This window comes from Petromyzon marinus, unplaced genomic scaffold (genome assembly GCF_048934315.1).
Source record: "Petromyzon marinus isolate PM22_M1 ecotype Great Lakes invasive population unplaced genomic scaffold, UKy_Petmar_22M1.pri1.0 PM_G_Scaffold_27, whole genome shotgun sequence".
NCBI classification, from domain to species: domain Eukaryota; kingdom Metazoa; phylum Chordata; class Hyperoartia; order Petromyzontiformes; family Petromyzontidae; genus Petromyzon; species Petromyzon marinus.
Genome location: NW_027422839.1, coordinates 2,063,205 through 2,075,838, shown reverse-complemented (window position 1 = coordinate 2,075,838; position 12,634 = coordinate 2,063,205). Strand labels below are relative to the sequence as shown.

The window sequence follows — 12,634 nt, the reverse complement described above, 5'->3', positions numbered from 1 at the left end:
TGTATGTAAGTGTCTGTATGTAAGTGTCTGTATGTAAGCGTCTGTATGTAAGTGGCTGTATGTAAGTGTCTGTAAGTGTCTGTATGTAAGTATCTGTATCTAAGTGTCTGTATGTAAGTTTCTGTATGTAAGTGTATGTTTGTAAGTGTCTGTATGTAAGTGTCTGTATGTAAGTGCCTGTTTGTAAGTGTCTGTATGTAAGTGTCTGTATATAAGTGCCTGTATGTAAGTGTCTGTATGTAAGTGTCTCAGTGTCTGTATGTAAGTGTCTGTATGTAAGTGTCTCAGTGTCTGTATGTAAGTGTCTGTATGTAAGCTTCTGTATGTAAGTGTCTGTAAGTAGTGTCTCTATGTAAGTGTCTCAGTGTCTGTATGTAAGTTTCTGTATGTAAGTGTCTCAATGTAAGTGTCTGTATGTAAGTGTCTGTATGTCAGTGTCACAGTGTCTGTATGTAAGTGTCTGTATGTAAGTGTCTCAGTGTCTGTATGTAAGTGTCTGTATGTAAACGTCTGTATGTGTCTATGTAAGTGTCTCAGTGTCTGTATTTAAGTGTCTGTATGTAAGTGTCTGTATGTAAGTGTCTCAGTGTCTGTATGTAAGTGTATGTAAGTGTCTGTATGTAAGTGTCTGTATGTAAGTGTCTCAGTGTCTGTATGTAAGTGTATGTAAGTTTCTGTATGTAAGTGTCTATGTAAGTGTTTCAGTGTCTGTATGTAAGTGTCTGTATGTAAGTGTCTGTATGTAACTGTCTGTATGTAAGTGTCTGTATATAAGTGTCTATGTAAGTGTCTCAGTGTCTGTATGTAAGTGTCTGTATGTAAGTGTCTGTATGTAAGTGTCTTAGTGTCTGTATGTAAGTGTCTGTATGTAATTGTCCGTATGTAAGTGTCTTTATGTAAGAGTCTGTATGTAAGTGTCTGTATGTAATGTCGTCTGTCTGTGTGTGTGTGTGTACGCTTAAGGTACACACACACACACAGACAGACGACATTGCCTGGGACTTGACACCTGTCAAGCACGCCGATTATTCACCGGCGTTTTATATCTTTAACCCGTCGATGCCATGTGTTTAAATAAACTCTACTTCCCTGGTGTCTACTTCCTTAACTCGGATAACCCTGTAGGGCAGTGGCTCTTCACAACCTGAGGGTGCGAGATTCCCTTTCTGGGGGGGTGCGAGACACGGCCAGATTTGTTTTCTTTAGAAGGTGAAAAAACAAAACGCAAATTTAGCGTGGATACGTTAGTACAACTACTTTGTTTCATCAACCCCTGTGTATTTATTGTGGCCTTACGTCCCACAGGGGGTGCAGAGGAGTTGCTGTGTACAGTAAAACCTTGGATTGCGAGTAACTTGGCCTGCGAGTGTTTGGCGAGACGGGCTACATTTGTAAATAAATATTAACTTGATAAACGAGCGAGGTTCTCGCAATACGCGCAGCGCACGTGTAGACACGCTTTGTACTGCCGGGCGTCACGTGATCACAACTGATGTACCGAGTGCTCTGATTATACGCGAGTGCTTTGGATTACAAAACACGTTTCCGGAACGAATCGAGCTCGCGATCCCACGGTTTCTACCGTATCGACGTTGTACGACGTTGTTAACGGCTGAGAGCCACAAGGGGTGGCAGGCTGCGGTCAAGGTGAAGAGACACCGCTCTCGGGGGAAGGACGGCCGGGGGTTGAAACGATAAAAGGGAGAGAGGGCGAAGGGGGAGGAGGAGGGGAACGCCTAAATGCGCCCGAATGAGCGAGCTGAAAAATAACGCTCCAACATTTACCTCTCCTGAGACAGCTCTGATTCCAGGACGTTCACCGCGTTCAAGGCGTCTCTGAGGTCATTCTCCAAGACGCGCTCTTTTGCTTTCGCTCCGTTGAGTTCGCTCTGGAAGGTAAACGACGCCCCAAGATGCGGCGTCGGGCGATGCGAATTGCCACATTTGTGCGCGCAAAAAAGAGCATCCGCAGCGACGACAATTGACGCAATTCTAACACGCGTTTGCAAACGATAACGCTCACAGGGAAGTGTTGCGCGGGTTATTATTTTACCCGTAGATTTAAGAAACGTTCGAAATACCTTGCTTTCGTTTTTCAGCGTTTCCATGGCGGCTATCCGCTGTTCCATTTGACAGACGGCTTCTTGGAGTGAAGCTCTCTCTCGTTTGAACGCGTCTAAGGATTCCTTCACGCAAGACACGACACGAGACCAACACTTCCTACGATACCCCAAGATGTGTTTATTGCACCACGGTGGGCGTAAGCTCTCGGATGCCGTAGCGATAGGTTTTACCCTTTTAACTGGCACCAAAAACTGACACCTTTATTCAAGGCATCATGTCTGCAATAACCGCAACACAAGCAGTCAAAATGCAAGCAAAAAAGAGACAACTCTGATAATGATATTGGCACTGTCCTTGAATTTGATTGGTCCACACCCGAGACGGCTTTTCTTAGAGCCTAGTCTCCACTGGTGTTGGACCAGAAGACGCCAAAAGGCGTACAACTCAAAAACAGCGCACTATCAGAGTATTGAGGGCTCGGGGTGAGCATTTACATTATGAGACCTCCTTTGCCAGTAACAAGATATAGGAATAGGTTTTTACCCTTTTAACTGGCACCAAAAACTGACACCTTTATTCAAGGCATCATGTCTGCAATAACCGCAACACAAGCAGTCAAAATGCAAGCAAAAAGACAACTCTGATAACGATATTGGCACTGTCCTTGAATTTGATTGGTCCACACCCGAGACGGCTTTTCTTAGAGCCTAGTCTCCACTGGTGTTGGACCAGAAGATGCCAAAAGGCGTACAACTCAAAAACAACGCACTATCAGAGTATTGAGGGCTCGGGGTGAGCATTATGAGACCTCCTTTGCCAGTAACAAGATATAGGAATAGGTTTTTACCCTTTTAACTGGCACAAAAAACTCAAATTCAAGGACAGTGCCAATATTATTATCAGAGTTGTCTCTTTTGTTTGCATTTTGACTGCTTGTGTTGTGGTTATTGCAGACATGATGCCTTGAATAAAGGTGTCAGTTTTTCGTGCCAGTTTAAAAGGGTAGAACCTATTACTATATCTTGTTACTGGCAAAGGAGGTCTCATAATGTAAATGCTCTCGGATGCCGTCTGAACGTTCCCTTTCTCTCCCCCCTCCCCCCCCCCCACGTGCTCCCCGAGCCTCTCAGGAGCTCAACGTGAAACGCCTTGCCAAGCAAAACAAAAAATATTGGGACGCGACCCAAAGGCCGTTGCGAGCACAGCGACGGAGACCGACGCAGTGGCCGGCGTTCCGTGTTTGATAAAATCGAAAAGCACCGTTAGACCTCCTTTGCCAGTGCCAAAATATAATAATATAATAGGGGTTTTCCCCCTTTTTTCTGGCAACAAAACTGAAACCTTTTTTTACAAGGATTCATGTCGCTGCATCGACCACAATACCTGCAGTCAAAACGCAAACAAAAAAACCTACTATGATAATATATATGTGGCATTGTCCTTGAAACTGATTGGTCCACACCTAGGGACGGCTTTCTTTTGAGCCTCGACCCAATTGGTGCTAGACCACATGACGCCAAAAGGTGTCACACAGCTCAAAGACAATGCACTATCCAGGTAATGAGGGCTCGGGGTGAGCATCTACATCATTGGACCTCCTTTGCCAGTGCCAAAATATAATAATAGAGGGGTTTTCCCTCTTTTTTTGGCAACAAAACTGAAACCTTTTTTTACGAGGAGTCACGTCGCTGCATTGACCACAATATACCTGCAGTCAAAATTCAAACAAAAAACCTACTATGATAATATATGTGGCATTGTCCTTGAAACTGATTGGTCCACGCCAAAAGGCGTCACACAGCTCAAAGACAATGTACGCCTTTTGGCGTCATCTTGTCGAGCACCAATTGGGTCGAGGCTCAAAAGAAAGCCGTCCCTTGGTGTGGACCAATCAGTTTCAAGGACAATGCCACATATATATTATCATAGTAGGTTTTTTGTTTGCATTTTGACTGCAGGTATTGTGGTTAATGCAGTGACGTGAATCCTCGTAAAAAGGTTTCAGTTTTATTGCCAGAAAAAAGGGGAAAAACCCTATTATTATAAATCGAAAAGCGATTGTGTTTTTTTTTGGGTAACAAAGTGCGAGCCCCAATACGGCAACGCTGCATAGCTTGCTCAAGCAGGTGACTTCGCTGGCGGAAAACAATCCCAACGCAATTGAACCATTTCAGAGAAGTGGGGCGGGTGGGAAGATAAATCGAAATCATTTAATGTAGCTGCTACAAAGCTTTGGAACCATCTAGCATCGTCTCTTAGCACCTTCACTCTGTCATCTCTGTCCTCACCTAAACCGACTGTTAAGATCACAAAAGTTTCAAATGTGAATGTAAATAGTACAATCTAATTGATTTATTTTAAAAATGTGAACCTGTGTAATTGTTCAAATAGAATGATTTGCTGAGCCACCATTGACAAAGAGCTTTTTTGGCTCATTGGGCTTTACTTGGCTAATGAACTTGTGAACTACAATCGCGACGTTGAACGTCGTCCGCTCTTCTGGCTGATATTGCGATAGACGACATTGAAATGTGCTCACCAGCGTTTCGCAATGTTTCATGTCGTTATTGTCGCTTGCAATCTTCAAATTACCTAAAAATATTAATCGAGTGATAATATTAATTAAGGATTACCAATAAACGTTGGACAACGATGAAAATATATTAAACAGACGTTAACAATGTACACTCCTGATAGAGGTCAAATGTCACACGTGCGATAAATAATTAACACTCGCAATGGTCACTGACACTCTCAAAACGTTGCCTACCTATTTCTGTATTTTTTTCACGAATATTTCTTTCAAGCCTGCTACGAATCTCAGCTTCTTCGCTGCGCCTGATAAAAAAAAAAACATAACAAGACATCTGCCTCATTTAATTGTTAAAAAAAATGTCATACGCAACGCAGCACACAATCAATGCAAGACGAAAATCGTCCCCGTGTAGCCTTAACAGACTGTTGGGTCAAGTGCTGCTCGCGAGCATCATTGTTAAGGCCGGCACGGTACACGAGGGGGTGGGTGGCCAGCACCACGCCCGGCCGCCTTTGTCTCCCCAGTGGCAATGTTCACACACCGCACCAGGGTACTCATTTGAGGCCGAGTTGAGTGGAGGCCCGGGACCGGTTCAGATAATCGTCACGCGGACGTTGTGTTCGTGATGTGCGGCAGAAGCCAGATTAAACGATGCAGAAAACTGCATCGGTAAACAAACTGTACTCTATTATTGGTTCTTTCGGTAAAGTCACCACGTAGAAGGGAAACAATAAAATAATAAAAATATAAAACGATAAAATTCTCACGTGTGAAAACCACATATCAAGAAAATTTTCTTGCAGTGGTTTTCACACCTGACGATGATTGCTTGCGTTGCAGTCGAAACGTCGTGAGAATTTAATTGTTTTATATTTTTATTATTTTAGTGTTTCCCTTCTACGTGGTGACTTTACCGAAAGAACCAAGAATATAAATCGCTGCAGTCACGAAAGCTTTAAATAAAAATTTAAACTGTACTGTATTTGTTTTGCTTTACAGATACAACAACAGTCAGAGATGTTCTACGCAATGCAGCGCCTTCTCCTTAGTAGCTCCCAACGTCTGAAATTCACAAACTTGAAAACTCGCTAATAACTTAATTGGGGGAAACACGAAGCAACTGTCGCCCCCTACTGCAAAATAATTGCAGACCCAGCGCATCGTGGCTGCTTCTCCCTCTCCCCCCTCCTCCGTTCCGAACAATGATGGACTCGTCCGTCTGAACAAAGCTCGTCGCTTTCCGTGGTGCTAACGTTGAAACAAGGAAAAAATAAACCGGCATGCTAATCCCTCACACTAACATTCTGCCTTTAACATCCTGCTAATCCAACACATTAACACAGCTATTTCAATGCTAAATTATTCTGTTGATATGTAAACTCGGACTTTAACACCCTGCTAATCCAACACATTAACACAGCTACTTCAATGCTAAATCCTTCTGTTGATATGTAAACTCTGACTTTAACATAGCTACTTCCGTGACCAGTCACATGCTGATCCCTCACACTAACATCATGCTAATCTCCCAGTTACATTCTAATTTGTTGACTTTAACATCCTGCTAATCCAACACATTAACACAGCTACATCAATGCTAAATCCTTATGTTGATATGTAAACTCGGACTTTAACATAGCTACTTCCGTGACCAGTCACATGCTGATCCCTCACGTTAACATTCTGCTAATCTCCCAGTTACATGCTAATTCCTCACATCAACATCATGCTAATCTCCCAGTTACATGCTAATTCCTCACATTAACATCCTGCTAATCTCCCAGTTACATGCTAATTCCTCACATCAACATCATGCTAATCCAACACATTAACTTAGCTACTTCAATGCTAAATCCTTCTGTTGATATGTAAACTCTGACTTTAACATAGCTACTTCCGTGACCAGTCACATGCTGATCCCTCACACTAACATCATGCTAATCTCCCAGTTACATGCTAATTTCTGACTTTAACATCCTGCTAATCCAACACATTAACACAGCTACATCAATGCTAAATCCTTATGTTGATATGTAAACTCGGACTTTAACATAGCTACTTCCGTGACCAGTCACATGCTGATCCCTCACGTTAACATTCTGCTAATCTCCCAGTTACATGCTAATTCCTCACATCAACATCATGCTAATCTCCCAGTTACATGCTAATTCCTCACATTAACATCCTGCTAATCTCCCAGTTACATGCTAATTCCTCACATCAACATCATGCTAATCTCCCAGTTACATGCTAATTCCTCACATTAACATCATGCTAATCCAACACATTAACTTAGCTACTTCAATGCTAAATCCTTCTGTTGATATGTAAACTCCTTCGTCAAGGGGCTCTGCTCCTCCCACCCAGCTTAAAAGACGCTGCCAAGCTTAGCAGTGTTCACTCGAGCGCCGTCTTCCCGACAGTTCTGTTCCTTCACCTGAGGAAGGCTACTTGTGTTGTGGCCGAAACGTCGTGAGAATTTTATTTTATGTTTTATTTTTATTATTTTATTTCCATTCTACGTGGTGGTGACTTTACCGAAAGAACCAAGAATATGAATCCCTGCAGTCACGAAAGCTTTAAATGGAAATTTAAACTGTACTGTATTTGTTTTGCTTTACAGATACCACAACAGTCAGAGATGTTCTACGCAATGCAGCGCCTTCTCCTTAGTAGCTCCCAACGTCTGAAATTCACAAACTTGAAAACTCGCTAATAACTTAATTGGGGGAAACACGAAGCAATTGTCGCCCCCTACTGCAAAACAATTGCAGACCCCCTTCTAAACGTGAACACTGCGGGGCAGTGTCCTTCACTGCAAGGCCGGCGGGCCACGAGCAGCCCCTGGTGGCCTCTTGTGCGGCCTCTGACAATACCCAGATCTGAAATCACCTCCCCATCGTCGTCGTCGTCGTCGTCCTCGTGTGCTGCTGTCAAACCCAGCGGTGTTAAAACGTGTGGCGGCCCTCACGCTGTACCGTGTCTTATCGGCGGACGTGCCCCACCCCCCCCGACCCGCCCTCGCCCTCCGCCACCTCTGAAAATGAGTGAAGAACACCACCGTGGTGCTTTCCTGCGTCAACCAGCGTAGTACGTGACAATAGCGACGCAACGATAATTAACATCTTCTTTGGTTCTTTCGGTAAAGTCACCATCACGTAGATTGAGAATAAAATAATAAATTGATAAAATGACACGATAAAATTCTCACGACATTTCGGGCCACGACACAAGCGGCCTTCATCAGGTGAAGGGACGAGAATGTCTGGAGGACAGCGCTGGAGCGCTGAGGCAGTCTCGTCCCTTCACCTGATGAAGGCCGCTTGTGTTGTGGCCGAAACGTCGTGAGAATTTTATCGTGTTATTTAATTTTATTAATTTATTATTTAATACAATTAATCCTTGCAGTCACGAACGCTTTAAATTGATGATTAATGTCTCGGCACGCGCCACGTTCCGTGTTGTAAAAGTTCACCACTTGCCTCTGGCTGGCTGCTGCTGTCAACTCTTCGTTTGCCTTCTCCAGGTTTTGCACAATCACGTTCAGGTCCCGACGTTCGTGCTGCAGCTTGTCGTACGACAGCCGCTGCCCCGCGGTGCTTGCGGTGAACTCTCGCTCCTTCTCCGCAAAACTTCTCTCCGCGTTTTGCATCCCAGCCTGCATTCAGACCGTACGATGATGAAATCGATGAGGCGGGTGACCCGCTGCATTTGTTCAGATACAGTGAAAAAAGCTTGAGACTTTTCCAAAAAGGCTAAGAGAAAACCATTCCTTATTCTTGATTCTTTCGGTAAAGTCGCCACGTAGAAGGGAAACTATAAAATGATTAAAATATCAAACAATTAAATTCTCACGACATTTCGACGGCAACACAAGCAATCATCATCAGGTGTGAAAACCACAGCAAGAACATTTGGAATAAGTGGCGGTGAAAAATGTTTCTTGCTGTGGTGTTCACACCTGATGATGATTGCTTGAGTTGCCGTCGAAACGTCGTGAGAATTTTATTGTTGTATATTTTTATTATTTTATTGTTTCCTTTCTACGTGGCGACTTTACCCGAAAGAACCAAGAATATGAATCCCTGCAGTGACCAAAGCTTTAAATCAAAAAGAAAACCATTCCGTTAAAAATATCCAGTTAAGGAATGCAGACAATATTAGCGATGTAATAAATATGAACGGATACATATTCTTAGCTCTTTCGGTAAAGTCACGTTGAAGGGAAACAATAAAAATAATAAAATATATATAAAACAATAAAAATTCTCACGACGTTTCGACCATAACACAAACGGTCATCATCAGGTGTGTCGGTTTGCATTAATGTATTTATTTTTAAAACACCGTTTAAACACCGTTTAAAAATAAATTAATTAATGCAAACCGACACACCTGATGACGACCGTTTGTGTTATGGTCGAAACGTCGTGAGAATTTTTATTGTTTTAAATATATTTTATTATTTTGTTTCCCTTCAACGTGGTGACTTTACCGAAAGAGCTAAGAATATGAATCGCTGCAGTCACGAAAGCTTTAAATAAAAAAAATGAACGGATAGGTCACCTGCAGCGTGCTTTCAATTTCCCGACGGCGATTTACTTCGAGTTTCAGGGTACCACTTTCTTTCTGCATTTGCTCAAGCCGTGCTTGAAAGTTGCCTGTTAATTCACGCAAAACAAATGAAATCGGGATCGACTTTCACGGTCGGGACGTGCAGACATTTGCCCACCGCGCACACGCACAAACACATCCGGGCTCGTTGGCAATAAAAAGCGGGCAACTTGAAGTGTGCTCTCACGCTCTGTTTCTTCGAGTCGAGCGCAGCTTTCAATGGAATCTTGCAGCTTTTGCGAGGCCATTTTGAGCTCTTCATTTTTTAACTCCAACAGCTCGGACATTTCTTTGGCCTAAGAGCGAAAAGACGGAACTCTCTGTTTGCTAACTACTGAACGACAAAGATAATAATACGACTTTACGCACGGATCTATGAAATGACCTACTGCTGGGCAAGGCGAGTTTTCTGGTTTGAAAGTCATCATTGAAGTCAGATAAGTTGTGTTTACCAGACTGAAATGAACTTGAGAAATCAAGACAAAGAGGTCGAAATGTGCAGATCCCATATATTTCGTTGAACAAATGCGTTTAGGGCACTGAATACGTTCTAAAGTGGAAATAATTCACATTTTAAGCATTATATTGTTATACAGACGTTTGTAAATTGTAAAAGCAATGTATGAACACTGTACACAATGGCAATAGTAGGCGTTAAAGGCAATAGTTTGGGATAGGAACATTAATATATCAGTTTTTATTTGAAGGTGATCTTGATCTTCAAAGGATATTTTATGATTGAGACAGGCATGCCTTTAGGAGCTGCATTTCTTACATTTGAAATCAACAAAAATTAATGAGCCTGAATTATAACAGACCCTTGGGGTTTGAGCTATATATATACACACTGGTTTGTAAAAGGTAATGCATGGTCATTTAATCCAATTTTTTTTTTATCCCAACGTGCATTTAAAATGTGAGCAAAAGCGATCAGCTCGTGGATTCGCCCGAACCTGGCTTTCTTTAATCGTCAACTTGTTTACAAAGTCCCACCGCGCTCTTTCCATTTCTTCCACAGCTGCTTCCACTGCGTACGACACACGCGTCATGCATTTAAAATGTGAGCAAAAGCGATGAGCTCATGAATTCGCGCGAACCTGGCTTTCTTTAATCGTCAACTTGTTTACAAAGTCCCACCGCGCTCTCCCCGTCGCTTCCACGGCTGCTTCCACTGCGTACGACACACGCGCGTCGCACGTCCGACAAAGTGGCTGAGCGCGTCAATATTCATCCAGTAAAAACCACAACGGTCATTGATCATCATCGACAGTGCTCTGCGTATCACTGAGCAGCTGTGCATTGCGTCACCCGGCACGAGACTCACCTTTGCCCAACGCAATATTCTTGTCATTTTGAGACTTTAAATTCAATTCGCTGAAAGTCACCGCAAACGTCTTTAAGAGAGGATGACAGCGGGGATCCAGCATTAATGTTAAATGTGCACGTGCGTACGTTTATACCGTTACACGTTTCTCAAGAAATACAATTAAATGAAAACAAAATTTAAAAAGCATCACACATTTTACCTTCAGTTCTGCTTTCAGCGACGAATGAACAGCTTCCACTTCTTCTTGTTCTGTTTCAGCTGCCATTATCACCGTGCGGACGTGACCCACGTGAGTCAACGACAAGCAAGTTTAATCACTAAACGTGTTACACCGTCAACGTCCATTATCACCGTATGCACGTGACCCACGTGAGTCAATGACAATCAAGTTTAATCACTAAACGTGTTACACCGTCAATGTCATTATCACCGTACGCATGTGACCCACGTGAGTCAACGACAATCAAGTTTAATCACTAAACGTGTTACACCGTCAACGTCCATTATCACCGTACGCACGTGACCCACGTGAGTCAACGACAAGCAAGTTTAATCACTAAACGTGTAACACCGGCAACGTCCAATGGTCGGCGAATGTTGAGAATGTACCTCTGGTTAATGTTTGTTGCACTGAAGAGGACTGGCCCTTCAGATCGTCACACATCTGCCTGGTGGCACGGATCCTTACGGACACGGGCACATTGCAAGGACGGCGGGTCAGAAAACCTTCGTAGGAACGTATCCGCCATTTTAAGGCAAAGCGCATTGCAGATGAAGATATTCTTGGTTCTTTCGGTGAAGTCACGTAGAAGGGAAACAACAAAATAAAAACTCACCGTGATTTTGTTGTTTTCTGTGACTTTACAGAAAGAACCAAAGAACGTGAATTCCTGCAGTCGCGAAAGTTTTTAAAATGAAAATGCAGAGAGGATGTTGGTGTCATCAACAAGTCGCTCGTTTGTTCTGCCGGCGTGACCTCTGACCTCCACCCAGTAGTCCACTCAGGGGCGGAGCAACAGGGGGGGATGGGGGGGGTCAGCCCCCCCCCCTGAAAATTTGGGGAAGTCGGCAATCGGGATAACCGGATATCCGGCTGCTGCAAAATGCCGCAGGCTGCCACCTTGTGATGCCACCTTGTGTGCTGCCCTGCAGGCTGTCACCTTGTGCTGCCCTGCAGGCTGCCACCTCGTGTGCTGCCCTGCAGGCTACCACCTTGTGTGCTGCCCTGCAGGCTACCACCCCGTGTGCTGCCCTGCAGGCTACCACCTTGTGATGTCACCTTGTGCTGCCCTGCAGACTGCCACCTTGTGCTGCTGCCCTGCCAGCTGCCACCTTGTGATGTCACCTTGTGATGTCACCTCGTGCTGCCCTGCAGGCTGCCACCTTGTGTGCTGCCCTGCAGGCTGCCACCTTGCGTGCTGCCCTGCAGGCTGCTTGAGCGGCAGCCTTGCGAACTTATCGAACTTACTGGCCACGTCGGCGGCTCCGACCTATTAATAAACTCCGCAGCTCAAATCCAATAATTAGTTTTATACATTTGTGGTGCCCATTGGAAAACACAAACACACTGAGATATCTCAGAATGTTGAAGTCAGCAACCCCCCCAAAGTCAAAATCCTGGCTCCTCGCCCCTGAGTCCACCGGACATCTCTGAAATCTACCGGACATTTGTTACAAAAAAAAGAGCTTCATTGCTCTTCGGGTTTCTCCAGTAAGTTTAGGAACCTAAACAGAGGACAAAGATGAAATTCGAGGGAAATGAATAACTTCTTACTTCTCCATTAAATCTCCTTTGATGTCAATCACGTCTTGAAGTTGCGCGCTGAGGTGTACATTTTCAAGCTGAAAGGAAACACGACACACACACTTCGCTGAGGTGACGCATACCGCTTCAACACAGTTGTCTGATAATTGTTATCTGACACACAGCACTGATAATGACGTTTGGGTTTCATAAAGCATCGTCAATCATGCAGACAAAGCGATCGCTGAGGAACCACAGACACGAATCTTATTGCTGTCCAGTTGAAGCTACAAACAGATTAGAAGCACCTTTAAATTATTGTCTTGGCAAACCAAGTGTTTCTCTATTT

General features: G+C 43.8%; 1 protein-coding gene across 7 annotated transcripts in view; it reads right to left on the bottom strand.

Moving 5' to 3' along the window:
* Positions 1 to 12,634, bottom strand: part of LOC142913943 (uncharacterized) — a 266,595-nt gene that overhangs the window by 233,448 nt on the left and 20,513 nt on the right. For 6 of the 7 annotated variants that reach the window (XM_076061068.1, XM_076061062.1, XM_076061065.1 and 3 more), the window contains 12 exons: positions 12,316 to 12,383; positions 11,151 to 11,224; positions 10,741 to 10,799; positions 10,539 to 10,608; positions 10,168 to 10,241; positions 9,402 to 9,510; positions 9,167 to 9,261; positions 8,083 to 8,258; positions 4,835 to 4,902; positions 4,604 to 4,656; positions 2,082 to 2,186; positions 1,786 to 1,889 (listed from right to left, as the gene is read on the bottom strand). In XM_076061068.1, the coding sequence (XP_075917183.1) occupies positions 1,786 to 1,889; positions 2,082 to 2,186; positions 4,604 to 4,656; positions 4,835 to 4,902; positions 8,083 to 8,258; positions 9,167 to 9,261; positions 9,402 to 9,510; positions 10,168 to 10,241; positions 10,539 to 10,608; positions 10,741 to 10,799; positions 11,151 to 11,224; positions 12,316 to 12,383 (1,055 nt within the window). Of the gene's footprint in view, positions 1 to 1,785; positions 1,890 to 2,081; positions 2,187 to 4,603; positions 4,657 to 4,834; positions 4,903 to 8,082; positions 8,259 to 9,166; positions 9,262 to 9,401; positions 9,511 to 10,167; positions 10,242 to 10,311; positions 10,386 to 10,538; positions 10,609 to 10,740; positions 10,800 to 11,150; positions 11,225 to 12,315; positions 12,384 to 12,634 lie in introns of all 7 variants that reach the window. The other variant, XM_076061064.1, reaches the window with a different exon arrangement.